This window comes from Panulirus ornatus, chromosome 9 (genome assembly GCF_036320965.1).
Source record: "Panulirus ornatus isolate Po-2019 chromosome 9, ASM3632096v1, whole genome shotgun sequence".
Lineage (NCBI taxonomy): Eukaryota > Metazoa > Arthropoda > Malacostraca > Decapoda > Palinuridae > Panulirus > Panulirus ornatus.
The window spans coordinates 55,242,687-55,259,028 of record NC_092232.1 but is presented as its reverse complement, the minus strand read 5'-3'; the positions used below and the strand labels follow the sequence as shown (position 1 = coordinate 55,259,028).

Genomic DNA, 16,342 nt, shown 5'->3' with positions numbered 1-16,342 from the left:
ATATACATACCTACACAGCTTTCCATGGTTTACCCCAGACGCTTCACATGCCTTGATTCAATCCACTGACAGCACGTCAACCCCGGTATACCACATCACTCCAATTCACTCTATTCCTTGCCCTCCTTTCACCCTCCTGCATGTTCAGGCCCCGATCACACAAAATCTTTTTCACTCCATCTTTCCACCTCCAATTTGGTCTCCCTCTTCTCCTTGCTCCCTCCACCTCCGAGACATATATCCTCTTGGTCAATCTTTCCTCACTCATCCTCTCCATGTGCCCAAACCACTTCAAAACACCCTCTTCTGCTCTCTCAACCACGCTCTTTTTATTTCCACACATCTCTCTTACCCTTACGTTACTCACTCGATCAAACCACCTCACACCACACATTGTCCTCAAACATCTCATTTCCAGCACATCCATCCTCCTGCGAACAACTCTATCCATAGCCCACGCCTCGCAACCATACAACATTGTTGGAACCACTATTCCTTCAAACATACCCATTTTTGCTTTCCGAGATAATGTTCTCGACTTCCACACATTCTTCAAGGCTCCCAGAATTTTCGCCCCCTCCCCCACCCTATGATCCACTTCCGCTTCCATGGTTCCATCCGCTGCCAGATCCACTCCCAGATATCTAAAACACTTCACTTCCTCCAGTTTTTCTCCGTTCAAACTCACCTCCCAATTGACTTGACCCTCAACCCTACTGTACCTAATAACCTTGCTCTTATTCACATTTACTCTTAACTTTCTTCTTCCACACACTTTACCAAACTCAGTCACCAGCTTCTGCAGTTTCTCACATGAATCAGCCACCAGCACTGTATCATCAGCGAACAACAACTGACTCACTTCCCAAGCTCTCTCATCCCCAACAGACTTCATACTTGCCCCTCTTTCCAAAACTCTTGCATTTACCTCCCTAACAACCCCATCCATAAACAAATTAAACAACCATGGAGACATCACACACCCCTGCCGCAAACCTACATTCACTGAGAACCAATCACTTTCCTCTCTTCCTACACGTACACATGCCTTACATCCTCGATAAAAACTTTTCACTGCTTCTAACAACTTTCCTCCCACCCCATATATTCTTAATACCTTCCACAGAGCATCTCTATCAACTCTATCATATGCCTTCTCCAGATCCATAAATGCTACATACAAATCCATTTGCTTTTCTAAGTATTTCTCACATACATTCTTCAAAGCAAACACCTGATCCACACATCCTCTGCCACTTCTGATAACTTCTGATAACTAGATAACTTTATCTGTCTGTAAAACTGTATATCAATTTAAAATGCACAAATCCATGTCATACTCATTATCAAAGGCCTGCTGCCAGTCTCAATTTTGAAAATTTCTTTGAAGAGTGTGTCATTGACATCCATTGCTCACATGGTCTCTTATCATAATGTCAATGTAACAAACTACACAGCCATTATTCATGTGGTCTCTGCATACTCTCAATGCCAGAAACTATAACCAGCTATTTCTGTTTGCAATTACAATGTCACAGTTTCTATTGCCATTGCTACCATAAATATTCAACTGATCGGAGTATAAAACAATATTCTGTTTACAATTAACAACACTAAAAGTCTGCCTACATCTAGTTTAACATGGAACAAACAAGAAAGAACTTTACACATTTTCTGTGCTATTTGAACCCTTGTAAATAAGGACGATGTCAGACAGCAAGTTAATCTTGACACATGAAGCATTGTGAAAGCCTCCGCTCCTTTCTTCAGAAGGCATGGATGAACGAGCCACACGAATTCTCTCTTCAAACTGCTCGCTATGCTCCTCCTGAACCAATGAGAAATAGCACCAATTGAAAAAATAAAGCAATTAACAGCATCCTCTTAATAATACTAATAAATATAAAAGTATATTATTTATTCATTATACTTTGTTGCTGTCTCCAATGTTAGTGAGGGAGCACAAGGAAACAGACAAAAGAATGGCCTAATCCACCTACATACACATGTATATACATACACGTTCACACACGCACATATACATACCTATACATCTCAACGTATACATATATATACATACAAATATATACACAAGCACATAATTCATACTTGCTGCCTTTATTCATACCCGTCACCACCCCACCACACATGAAATGACAACCCCCTCCCCCCACACATGCGCAAGGTAGCACTAGGAAAAGACAACAAAGGCCACATTTGTTCACACTCAGTCTCTAACTGTCGTGTATAATGCATCGAAACCACAGCTCCCTTTCCACATCCAGGCCCTACAAAACTTTCCATGGTTTACCCAAGACGCTTCACATGCCCTGGTTCAATCCATTGACAGCACGGCGACCCCAGTATACCACATCCTTCCAATTCACTCTATTCTTTGCATGCCTTTCACCCTCCTGCATGTTCAGGCCCTGATCGCTCAAAATCTTTTTCACTCTATCTTTCTACCTCTAATTTGGTCTCCCACTTCTTGTTCCCTCCATCTCAGATACATACATCCTCTTTGTCAATCTTTCCTTACTCATTCTATGTGACCAAACCATTTCAAGACACCCTCTTCTGCTCTCTCAACCACACTCTTTTTACTACCACACATCTCTCTTACCCTTTCATTACTTACTTGATCAAACCACCCCACACCACATATTGTCCTCAAACATCTCATTTCCAACACATCCACCCACCTCAGCACAACCCTATCTACAGCCCACACCTCATGACCATATAACATTGCTGGAACCACTATTCCTTCAAACATATCCATTTCTCCTTTCCGAGATGATGTTCTCGCCTTCCACACTTTTTTCAACGCTCCCAGAACTTTCACCCCCTCCCCCACCCTGTGACTCACTTCTCCTTCCATGGTTCCATCTGCTGCCAAATCCACCCCCAGATATCTAAAACACTTCCCTTCCTCCAGTTTTTCTCCATTCAAACTTACCTCCCAATTGATGTGTCCCTCAACCCTACTGTATTTAATAACCTTGCTCTTATTCACATTTTCTCTCAGCTTTCTTCTTCCACACACTTTACCAAACTCAGTCACCAGTTTTTGCAATTTCTCACCCAAATCAGCCACCAGCACTGTATCATCAGCGAACAACAACTGACACTTCCCAAGTCCTCTCATCCACAACACTGCACACTTGCCCCTCTCTCCAAAACTCTTGCATTCACCTCCCTAATAATCCCATCCATAAACAAATTAAACAACCATGAAGACATCACACACCCCTGCCGCAAACCTACATTCACTGAGAACCAATCACTTTACTCTCTTCCTACTCATACACATGCCTTACATCCTTAACAAAAACTTTTCCCTGCTTCTAGCAACTTGCCTCCCACACCATATACTCGTAATACCTTCCACAGAGCATCTCTATCAACTCTATCATATGCCTTCTCCAGATCCATAAATGCTACATACAAATCCATTTGCTTTTCTAAGTATTTCTCACATACATTTTTCAAAGCAAACACCTGATCCACACATCCTCTACCACTTCTGGAACCACACTGCTCTTCCCCAATCTGATGCTCTGTATATGCCTTCACCCTCTTAATCAATACCCTCCTATATAATTTCCCAGGAATACTCAAAAAACTTATACCTCTGTAATTTGAATACTCACCTTTATCCCCTTTGCCTTTGTACAATGGCACTATGCATGCATTCAGCAAGTACTCAGGCACTTTACCATGAGCCATATGTACACTGAATATCCTCACCAACCAGTCAACAACACAGTCACCCCCTATTTTAATAAATTCCATGCAATACCATCCAAACCTACCACCTTGCCGGCTTTCATCTTCCCCAAAGCTTTCACTACCTCATCTCCGTTTACCAAATCATTCTCCCTGACCCTCTCACTTCGCACAACACCTCGACCAAAACACCCAATATCTGCCACTCTATCATCTAACACATTCAACAAACCTTCAAAATACTCACTCCATCTCCTTCTCACATCATCACTACTTTTTACTACCTCCCCATTAGCCCCCTTCATCGATGTTCTCATTTGTTCTCTTGTCTTATGCACTTTATTTACCTCCTTCCAAAACCTCTTTTTATCCTCCCCAAAATTTAATGATACTCTCTCTCTCACCCCAACTCTCATTTGCCCTCTTTTTCACCTCTTGCACCTTTCTCTTGATCTCCTCCCTCTTTCTTTTACATATATCCCAGTCATTTGCACTATTTCCCTGCAAAAATCTTCCAAATGCCTCTCTCTTCTCTTTCACTAATAATCTTACTTCATCCCACCACTCACTACCACGCTTCTCATGCCACAAGCATCTTTTGCACAAGCCATCACTGCTTCCCTAAATACATCCCATTCCTCCCCCACTCACCTTACATCATTTGCTATCACCTTTCTCCATTCTGCACTCAGTCTCTCCTGGTACTTCCTCACTTACTCTCCCCACTCCAACCTACTCTCTTCTTTTCTGAAAACCTCTACAAATCTTCACCTTCGCCTCCACAAGATAATGATCAGACATCCCTACGGTTGCACTTCTCAGCACATCAACATCCAAAAATCTCTCTTTCATGCACCTATTAATTAACATATAATCCAATAATGCTCTTTGGCCATCTCTCCTACTTACTTACGTATACTTATGGATATCTCTCTTTTCAAACCAGGTATTCCCAATCACCAATCCTTTTTCAGCACACATATTTACAAGTTCTTTACCATTTCCATTTACAACACTGAACACCCCATGTACACCAATTATTCCCTCAACTGCCACATCACTCACCTTTGCATTCAAATCACTCATCACTATAACCCAGTCTCATGCATCAAAACTGCTAAGACACTCACTCAGCTGCTCCGAAAACACTTGCCTCTCATGATCTTTCTTCTCACGCCCAGATGCATAGGCACCAATAATCACCCATCTCTCTCCATCCAATTTCAGTTTTACCTATATCAATCTCGAGCTTACTTTCTTACACTCTATCACATACTTCCACAACTCCTGTTTCGGGAGTAGTGCTACTCCTTCCTTTGCTCTTGTCCTCTTACCAACCCCTGACTTTACTCCCAAAACATTCCCAAAACACTCTTCCCCTTTACCCTTGAGCTTCATTTCACTTAAGAGCCAAAACATTCAGGTTCCTTTCCTCAAACATACTACCTCTCTCTCCTTTTTTCTCATCTTGGTTACATCCACACACATTTAAACACCCCAATCTGAGCTTTCAAGGAGGATGAGCACTTCCAGCATGACTCCTTTTCTGTTTCCCCTTTCAGAAAGTTATAATACTAGGAGGGGAAGGTTTCTAGCCCCCACTCCCGTCCCCTTTAGTCGCCTTCAATGACACGTGGGGAATGCGTGGGGAGTATTCTTTCTCCCCTATCCCCAGGGATATGAATATGTACAAGTGTATATATGTATATGTCTGTGAATGTATATGTACATACACACTGAAATGTACAGGTAGGTATATGTGTGTGTGTGGGCATTTATGTATATACATGTGTATGTGGATGGGTTGGGTCATTCTTTTGCCCGTTTCCTTGCACTATCTCACAAATGCGGGATATAGCGACAAAAAAAAAATATATATATATATATATATATATATATATATATATATATATATATATTTTTTTTTTTTTTTTCCAAAAGAAGGAACAGAGAAGGGGGCCAGGTGAGGATATTCCCTCTAAGGCCCAGTCCTCTGTTCTTAACGCTACCTCGCTAATGCGGGAAATGGCAAATAGTATGAAAGAAAAAAGAATATATATATATATATATATATATATATATATATATATATATATATATATATATATATATATATATATATATATATGAAGTCTGTTGGGGATGAGAGAGCTTGGGAAGTGAGTCAATTGTTGTTCGCTGATGATACAGCGCTGGTGGCTGATTCATGTGAGAAACTGCAGAAGCTGGTGACTGAGTTTGGTAAAGTGTGTGGAAGAAGAAAGTTGAGAGTAAATGTGAATAAGAGCAAGGTTATTAGGTACAGTAGGGGTGAGGGTCAAGTCAATTGGGAGGTGAGTTTGAATGGAGAAAAACTGGAGGAAGTGAAGTGTTTTAGATATCTGGGAGTGGATCTGTCAGCGGATGGAACCATGGAAGCGGAAGTGGATCATAGGGTGGGGGAGGGGGCGAAAATTTTGGGAGCCTTGAAAAATGTGTGGAAGTCGAGAACATTATCTCGGAAAGCAAAAATGGGTATGTTTGAGGGAATAGTGGTTCCAACAATGCTGTATGGTTGCGAGGCGTGGGCTATGGATAGAGATGTGCGCAGGAGGATGGATGTGCTGGAAATGAGATGTTTGAGGACAATGTGTGGTGTGAGGTGGTTTGATCGAGTAAGTAACGTAAGGGTAAGAGAGATGTGTGGAAATAAAAAGAGCGTGGTCGAGAGAGCAGAAGAGGGTGTTTTGAAATGGTTTGGGCACATGGAGAGAATGAGTGAGGAGAGATTGACCAAGAGGATATATGTGTCGGAGGTGGAGGGAACGAGGAGAAGAGGGAGACCAAATTGGAGGTGGAAAGATGGAGTGAAAAAGATTTTGTGTGATCGGGGCCTGAACATGCAGGAGGGTGAAAGGAGGGCAAGAAATAGAGTGAATTGGAGTCATGTGGTATACAGGGGTTGACGTGCTGTCAGTGGATTGAAGCAAGGCATGTGAAGCGTCTGGGGTAAACCATGGAAAGCTGTGTAGGTATGTATATTTGCGTGTGTGGACGTGTGTATGTACATGTGTATGGGGGGGGGGTTGGGCCATTTCTTTCGTCTGTTTCCTTGCGCTACCTCGCAAACGCGGGAGACAGCGACAAAGTATAAAAAAAAAAAAAAAAATATATATATATATATATATATATATATATATATATATATATATATATATTTTTTTTTTTTTTATACTTTGTCGCTGTCTCCCGCGTTTGCGAGGTAGCGCAAGGAAACAGACGAAAGAAATGGCCCAACCCCCCCCCCATACACATGTATATACATACGTCCACACACGCAAATATACATACCTACACAGCTTTCCATGGTTTACCCCAGACGCTTCACATGCCTTGATTCAATCCACTGACAGCACGTCAGCCCCGGTATACCACATCGCTCCAATTCACTCTATTCCTTGCCCTCCTTTCACCCTCCTGCATGTTCAGGCCCCGATCACACAAAATCTTTTTCACTCCATCTTTCCACCTCCAATTTGGTCTCCCTCTTCTCCTTGTTCCCTCCACCTCCGACACATATATCCTCTTGGTCAATCTTTCCTCACTCATCCTCTCCATGTGCCCAAACCACTTCAAAACACCCTCTTCCGCTCTCTCAACCACGCTCTTTTTATTTCCACACATCTCTCTTACCCTTACGTTACTTACTCGATCAAACCACCTCACACCACACATTGTCCTCAAACATCTCATTTCCAGCACATCCATCCTCCTGCGCACAACTCTATCCATAGCCCACGCCTCGCAACCATACAACATTGTTGGAACCACTATTCCTTCAAACATACCCATTTTTGCTTTCCGAGATTATGTTCTCGACTTCCACACATTCTTCAAGGCTCCCAGAATTTTCGCCCCCTTACCCACCCTATGATCCACTTCCGCTTCCATGGTTCCATCCGCTGCCAGATCCACTCCCTGATATCTAAAACACTTCACTTCCTCCAGTTTTTCTCCATTCACACTCACCTCCCAATTGAATTGACCCTCAACCCTACTGTACCTAATAACCTTGCTCTTATTCACATTTACTCTTAACTTTCTTCTTCCACACACTTTACCAAACTCAGTCACCAGCTTCTGCAGTTTCACACATGAATCAGCCACCAGCGCTGTGTCATCAGCGAACAACAACTGACTCACTTCCCAAGCTCTCTCATCCCCAACAGACTTCATACTTGCCCCTCTTTCCAAAACTCTTGCATTTACCTCCCTAACAACCCCATCCATAAACAAATTAAACAACCATGGAGACATCACACACCCCTGCCGCAAACCTACATTCACTGAGAACCAATCACTTTCCTCTCTTCCTACACGTACACATGCCTTACATCCTCGATAAAAACTTTTCACTGCTTCTAACAACTTTCCTCCCACACCATATATTCTTAATACCTTCCACAGAGCATCTCTATCAACTCTATCATATGCCTTCTCCAGATCCATAAATGCTACATACAAATCCATTTGCTTTTCTAAGTATTTCTCACATACATTCTTCAAAGTAAACACCTGATCCACACATCCTCTACCACTTCTATATATATATATATATATATATATATATATATATATATATATATATATATATATATATATGTGTATATATATATATATATATATATATATATATATACAAGTACATATATAAGGGTTGAGGGTCAAGTCAATTGGGAGGTGAGTTTGAATGGAGAAAAACTGGAGGAAGTGAAGTGTTTTAGATATCTGGGAGTGGATCTGGCAGCAGATGGAAACATGGAAGCGGAAGTGGATCATAGGGTGGGGGAGGGGGCGAAAAATTCTGGGGGCCTTGAAGAATGTGTGGAAGTCGAGAACATTATCTCGGAAAGCAAAAATGGGTATGTTTGAAGGAATAGTGGTTCCAACAATGTTGTATGGTTGCGAGGCGTGGGCTATGGATAGAGTTGTGCGCAGGAGGATGGATGTGCTGGAAATGAGATGTTTGAGGACAATGTGTGGTGTGAGGTGGTTTGATCGAGTGAGTAACGTAAGGGTAAGAGAGATGTGTGGAAATAAAAAGAGTGTGGTTGAGAGAGCAGAAGAGGGTGTTTTGAAGTGGTTTGGGCACATGGAGAGAATGAGTGAGGAAAGATTGACCAAGAGGATATATGTGTCGGAGGTGGAGGGAACGAGGAGAAGAGGGAGACCAAATTGGAGGTGGAAAGATGGAGTGAAAAAGATTTTGTGTGATCGGGGCCTGAACATGCAGGAGGGTGAAAGGAGGGCAAGGAATAGAGTGAATTGGAGCGATGTGGTATACCGGGGTTGACGTGCTGTCAGTGGATTGAATCAAGGCATGTGAAGCGTCTGGGGTAAACCATGGAAAGCTGTGTAGGTATGTATATTTGCGTGTGTGGACGTATGTATATACATGTGTATGGGGGGGGGGTTGGGCCATTTCTTTCGTCTGTTTCCTTGCGCTACCTCGCAAACGCGGGAGACAGCGACAAAGTATAATAAAAAAAAAAAAATAAATATAAATAAGTAATGTAAGGGTAAGAGAGATGTGTGGAAATAAAAAGAGCGTGGTTGAGAGAGCGGAAGAGGGTGTTTTGAAATGGTTTGGGCACATGGAGAGAATGAGTGAGGAAAGATTGACCAAGAGGATATATGTGTCGGAGGTGGAGGGAACGAGGAGAAGTGGGAGACCAAATTGGAGGTGGAAAGATGGAGTGAAAAAGATTTTGTGTGATCGGGGCCTGAACATGCAGGAGGGTGAAAGGAAGGCAAGATATAGAGTGAATTGGATAGATGTGGTATACTGGGGTTGACGTGCTGTCAGTGGATTGAATCAGGGCATGTGAAGCGTCTGGGGTAAACCATGGAAAGTTGTGTGGGGCCTGGATGTGGAAAGGGAGCTGTGGTTTCGGGCATTATTGCGTGGCAGCTAGAGACTGTGTGAACGAATGGGGCCTTTGTTGTCTTTTCCTAGTGCTACCTCGCACACACGAGGGGGGAGGGGGAAGGTATTCCATGTGTGGCAAGGTGGCGATGGGAGTGAATGGGGGCAGACAGTGTGAATTGTGTGCATGGGTATATATGTATGTGTCTGTGTACGTATATATATGTGTATATTGAGATGTATAGGTATGTATATTTGCGTGTGTGGACGTGTGTGTGTGTATACATTGTGTATGGGGTGGGTTGGGCCATTTCTTTCGTCTGTTTCCTTGCGCTACCTCGCAAACGCGAGAGACAGCGACAAAGCAAAATAAATAAATAAATAAATAAATAGGGGAGAAAGAATACTTCCCACGTATTCCCTGCGTGTCGTAGAAGGCGACTAAAAGGGGAGGGAGCGGGTGGCTGGAAATCCTCCCCTCTCGTTTTTTTTTTAATTTTCCAAAAGAAGGAACAGAGAAGGGGGTCAGGTGAGGATATTCCCTCTAAGGCCCAGTCCTCTGTTCTTAACGCTACCTCGCTAATGCGGGAAATGGCGAATAGTATGAAAGAAAAGAAAAATAATAATAATAATAATAATAATAATGCACCTGGTCATGAGAAGAAAGATCATGAGAGGCAAGTGTTTTGGGAGCAGTTGAGTGTGTCAGTAGCTTAGGTGCACAGGCCTGGGTATAAGTGATGGGAGATTTAAATGCAAAGGTCAGTAACGTGGCAATTGAGGGTATAATAGGTGTACATGGAGTATTTAGTGTCGTGAATGAAAATGGTGAAGAGCTTGTGGGTTTGTAAGCTGAAAAAAGACTGGTGATTGGGAATACCAGGTTTAAAAACCTGCATATGGTTAAATAATCATCTTCAGAGAGGCTATAACACTGTCTGTGGATGAAAAAGTGTACAGTCTCACAAAGAACTTCTCGTTCCATAGGAATCCATCATTTCCCTACTCTTGATTGGAACACAGCCTTAAAGCTGCAGGAGCTCTATAAAGTGGGTTCTGGAGTTGTACAATCAATTACTTATTTATGCTAACAAACATCTGTAACTCCTTATATAACTCACCACAGATGGTTTCAGGCCTGTGAAGATAAACGTGAAGTCTCTTTGTTCCCCAATCTTTGAGATGACATTCTCCATTACTTCATCTGCAATGAGAAAATATATCTGTAATATCTCAACATCTTTACTTCATATTCATAATGAATATTACATAACATTAAAGAGAAAAATAAGGCCTTTCACATGAAGGTACAGTAAGAGATGTGAATGTATGAAATGAGATTAAATCTAAGCAGGATAACTCAATGGGGTGTATAAAATCTAGTTATGTTTAATGCCTACAAGACCCAGTTACTATCCATATCTCTATCCAAAATTCCTCACAACTTTTCACTCTCCTTTGAAGGTCCTGTAATTCCACTTCTTGACTTAATGAACATACTTGATATTACTGTGATATCTACTCTATCTTGGAAACTCTACATTATGGAAATAGCTAAGTCTGCCTCTTCTGCCTCTAAGAAACTGGGAGTCCTGTTTGGATGTCAAAACTTCTTTTCTTCTGAACAGCTGCTCAGTTTATACAAAGGACTGATCTGTCCTTATATGGATTTCTGTTCTCACATCTGGAGTGGTCCTGGCTCTGCATTCCTACTCAATAGTCGCGTCAACAGCAATGGGTCTTAGAAAATCTCCCACGCAAACTTTAAAACTTGACCCGCTTGTGCTATCCCACAGCACTACTTCAATTTTCCTCTGCTACTGATATTACTTTGGTATTTGCTCTCAAGAACTGGCTGCTTCTGTGCACCTACAACTAGATAGACTATGTAAAACCCAGCAAGTTCCTGCATGACTATGATTATTGTGATGCTATGGGCAACTCAAGATTGGGCCTTTTTCATATCTGTTTTTCCCCTACACCTCAGAGCTCTGGAACTTTCTACCCTCTTGTCTTTCCCAACAACTAAGACCTGGCACATTTCAAAATACAGTTTTTCACTCCTTCCACAATTTGTAAATATTTTCCCTTGTTTCTTCTTTTTCCTCTTCATTAACCTCTCCATATTTCAATTAAGGCCAAGCCTTGATGTGGACTTATGTCTGACTGAAGCCTCCAAAGTAAAAAGAAAAAAATTACAGGAAATACGTCCTTAGACTGGCTGAATAGTAGGTGCCAAGGGAGACATATAAATGGGCCCCTGCACTGTCTGTGATAGTGTGTATAAAAGGTACTGGCCAAATGTACAACATGGATAAAATGAATATGCCACTTATAAAATGATAAGGGAGAAGTATGGATCCATACTTCCATACATGTTCATCATTTCCCACATCTGCAAGGGAGCTCCAAACCCTATCCAAAATCAGGTCCCACAGTCCTTTCTGCAGTTCCCCAACTGTTTTGCATTCCATGGTTCAGCTGACTGACAGCATGTCAGTGCCCTTGCTCTGGGTATAAATTACTAGATCCTCATGTCTTGTGTATTTTCTTCACTACAAAGAACCTACCTTTTTCTTATCTCAGCAACTGACAAAGAATTTGTTGAAATCATATCATAGGTTTTGTCATGGAGAATGGGATGATCCAATTTCCCATGATAATGATAGAATCTGAAAGCAAGACTGGAAGCAACTTAATGATTTCATACACATGAATTAGATGAAAGCAAATACACTGTCTGGTGGCCAGCCTGCTATCTTTCATAACTGGAAAGATGATGTGCATTATCAAAGAATTTTGAAGGGTCGTTTCATCAAAGTAGTAACATCGGAAAGTTGATTTTTGGATCTGTGATCCTAGAGTGCACATGGGTATACATTATACAGGAAAAGTAAGCAACTCATGAAATAATGCAACAGGAATCATGGCAACAAATAAAACTGGCATATTTCCTTCTTTCCAAACAACACACTGATTCCAGCAAATGAATCATATCATGAACATCAATACTGGAATATTAATCAGGTTCTTCTTATACGTTTCCCACTACCACCTTAGCATTATGTGAGTAAGCCTTAAAGGAAAATCCTCACTTAGTACATTCTTCTGCTCCTACTTTTAGAATGTGATCTTCCAGGGTAGAAGGGACTTAGATCCGCCTACTCCTGTCCCTCTTAGCTTCCTTGTACAACATATAGAAGACCAGCAAAAATTACCACTGGAAAAAGAAAATAAAAACGATGAGTACTTTTGTTTATCATGTCCTCAGACAAAAGGGGAGAGATACAAGTGTTGAGGCCCTTAAAAGTACAGAGGTAACAGTGAGGCAGGACTTCATAAATCCCCTTGAGTGCATGTGGGCACTAATTATGTGACCTGACATCTGACCTTCCTTTACTTGTATTGTGTGTGGACAGGGTTATCCTTAATTTCAGTTAACAGTTTCTCACATTTAAAATGGCCAAAGGACACATCAGCTATGGTCTTAGCTCCTTCCCAGCTGATATGGTGATCAAATGCAGCTTTATGTTGAAATAAGCCATTGCTCTTTTGGTCTAATGCTATACTTATGCTGTGAGATCCAAGTCTCCAAATCTTTCTTCGACTGTCCAATATAAAATTGGTTACAGTCTTTACACAGGACTTTATAAACTATAGCCCATCAAATAATAAAGGTATTGTTTATAAAGTCCCATGTAAAGAATGTAACCAACTGTATATTGGGCAATCAGGGAAAGATTTGGAGACTAGGATCTCACAACATAAGTACAGTGCTAGGATAGCCCAACAGAGCAACAGCTTATTTCAACATAAAGCTGCCTTTGATGACCATATCAACTGGGAAGGAGCTAAGACCGTACTTAAATCAAATTGTTTCAGTGAAAGAAATGTAATTGGCCCATATTTGATCTCTGGCACATTTGATCATAATGTAAATATGTCCTTTGGCCATTCTAAATGTGAGAAACTGTTACCTGAAATAATCATTAAAAAGTATCCACCAAAATAACCATGTCCACACAAAATGCAAGGAGAGGAAGGTCAGATATCAGGTCACATAATTAGTGTCCACCTGCACTCCATGGGGATTAATGAAGCCCCACCTCACTGCTTCCTCTGTACTTTTAGGGACCTCAACACTTGTATCTTCCCTACTCTGTCTGAGGATTAATAAATGAAAGTACTCACCATTTTTATTTTCTCTTTCCAGTGGTGATTGTTGCATGGTGAAGTGAAGGTTCTGCAAAAAAGACCTATGGGTGGTATTCTTGTATTCTTTCTACCCAATCTCCATGAATAAAGATGTGAAAAGGGACAAAAAAAAAGTACAATCATAAAACCTACCAGCTTTCTGCAGGGCTCTATGCCTACTTGGATTGGTTAGGGTGGATGGCAGCTTTACCACCACAAGATTATTGTCCTGTTGCTTCAGGTCTAGTCCAGCAGCAGGAACACCTGGCTCAAGAACCACAACCTTCAAAAGATAAAAATGTAACACTGAAAACTGAAAAGTTTTCTCTCCAAGGGAGAATCCTAAAAGCATGATATATTAACAAGAAAAACAAAGACAAGCATGCTAACCTCAATTAAGATGAGTACCATGTTTCAAGAAAGTAAATAGAACGTCACTGAAAACAGATAGCTTTTAATGAATTTCCTCTCATTCTGAAAGCATTTTGTTGTCAGTTATGGGAATGACAGAGGAAAAAGATTAACATTTCATTCATTATGAATAATAATAACAACAATGGATGAAGGCAGCTAGTATGAATGTTTGCATATGTATTTTTGTATATGTCTGTGTATGTATGTTGAAAAGTATATGTATGTATATGTGCATGTACGAGCATTTATCTTTTTTTTTTTTTTTGCTTTGTCACTGTCTCCCGCATTTGCGAGGTAGCGCATTTATGTATATATATATATATATATATATATATATATATATATATATATATATATATTTTTTTTTTTTTTTTTTATACTTTGTCGCTGTCTCCCGCGTTTGCGAGGTAGCGCAAGGAAACAGACGAAAGAAATGGCCCAACCCCCCCCCCCATACACATGTACATACACACGTCCACACACGCAAATATACATACCTACACAGCTTTCCATGGTTTACCCCAGACGCTTCACATGCCTTGATTCAATCCACTGACAGCACGTCAACCCCTGTATACCACATCGCTCCAATTCACTCTATTCCTTGCCCTCCTTTCACCCTCCTGCATGTTCAGGCCCCGATCACACAAAATCTTTTTCACTCCATCTTTCCACCTCCAATTTGGTCTCCCTCTTCTCCTCGTTCCCTCCACCTCCGACACATATATCCTCTTGGTCAATCTTTCCTCACTCATTCTCTCCATGTGCCCAAACCATTTCAAAACACCCTCTTCTGCTCTCTCAACCACGCTCTTTTTATTTCCACACATCTCTCTTACCCTTACGTTACTTACTCGATCAAACCACCTCACACCACACATTGTCCTCAAACATCTCATTTCCAGCACATCCATCCTCCTGCGCACAACTCCATCCATAGCCCACGCCCCGCAACCATACAACATTGTTGGAACCACTATTCCTTCAAACATACCCACCTCCGCTTTCCGAGACAATGTTCTCGACTTCCACACATTTTTCAAGGCTCCCAAAATTTTCGCCCCCTCCCCCACCCTATGATCCACTTCCGCTTCCATGGTTCCATCCGCTGACAGATCCACTCCCAGATATCTAAAACACTTCACTTCCTCCAGTTTTTCTCCATTCAAACTCACCTCCCAATTGACTTGACCCTCAACCCTACTGTACCTAATAACCTTGCTCTTATTCACATTTACTCTTAACTTTCTTCTTCCACACACTTTACCAAACTCAGTCACCAGCTTCTGCAGTTTCTCACATGAATCCGCCACCAGCGCTGTATCATCAGCGAACAACAACTGACTCACTTCCCAAGCTCTCTCATCCACAACAGACTTCATACTTGCCCCTCTTTCCAGGACTCTTGCATTTACCTCCCTAACAACCCCATCCATAAACAAATTAAACAACCATGGAGACATCACACACCCCTGCCGCAAACCTACATTCACTGAGAACCAATCACTTTCCTCTCTTCCTACACGTACACATGCCTTACATCCTCGATAAAAACTTTTCACTGCTTCTAACAACTTGCCTCCCACACCATATATTCTTAATACCTTCCACAGAGCATCTCTATCAACTCTATCATATGCCTTCTCCAGATCCATAAATGCTACATACAAATCCATTTGCTTTTCTAAGTATTTCTCACATACATTCTTCAAAGCAAACACCTGATCCACACATCCTCTACCACTTCTGAAACCGCACTGCTCTTCCCCAATCTGATGCTCTGTACATGCCTTCACCCTCTCAATTAATACCCTCCCATATAATTTACCAGGAATATATATATATATATATATATATATATATATATATATATATATATATATATATATATATATATATTATCATATTATATATTTTGCTTTGTCGCTGTCTCCCGCATTAGCGAGGTAGCACAAGGAAACAGACGAAAGAATGGCCCAACCCACCCCCATACACATGTATATACATACATGTCCACACCCGCAAATATACATACCTATACATCTCAATGCATACATATACATACCCACACAAACATATACATATATACCCATGTACATA

At 41.3% G+C, this 16,342-nt stretch overlaps 1 protein-coding gene across 1 annotated transcript in view; it reads right to left on the bottom strand.

Annotated features, from left to right (window-relative positions):
* Window positions 1-16,342, bottom strand: part of LOC139750448 (V-type proton ATPase subunit S1-like) — a 46,465-nt gene that overhangs the window by 13,835 nt on the left and 16,288 nt on the right. Inside the window, exons 4-6 of the mRNA XM_071665256.1 lie at window positions 13,982-14,111; window positions 10,756-10,838; window positions 1,668-1,828 (exon numbers count right to left, since the gene is read on the bottom strand). Of these exons, the coding sequence (XP_071521357.1) occupies window positions 1,668-1,828; window positions 10,756-10,838; window positions 13,982-14,111 (374 nt within the window). The remainder of the gene's footprint in view (window positions 1-1,667; window positions 1,829-10,755; window positions 10,839-13,981; window positions 14,112-16,342) is intronic.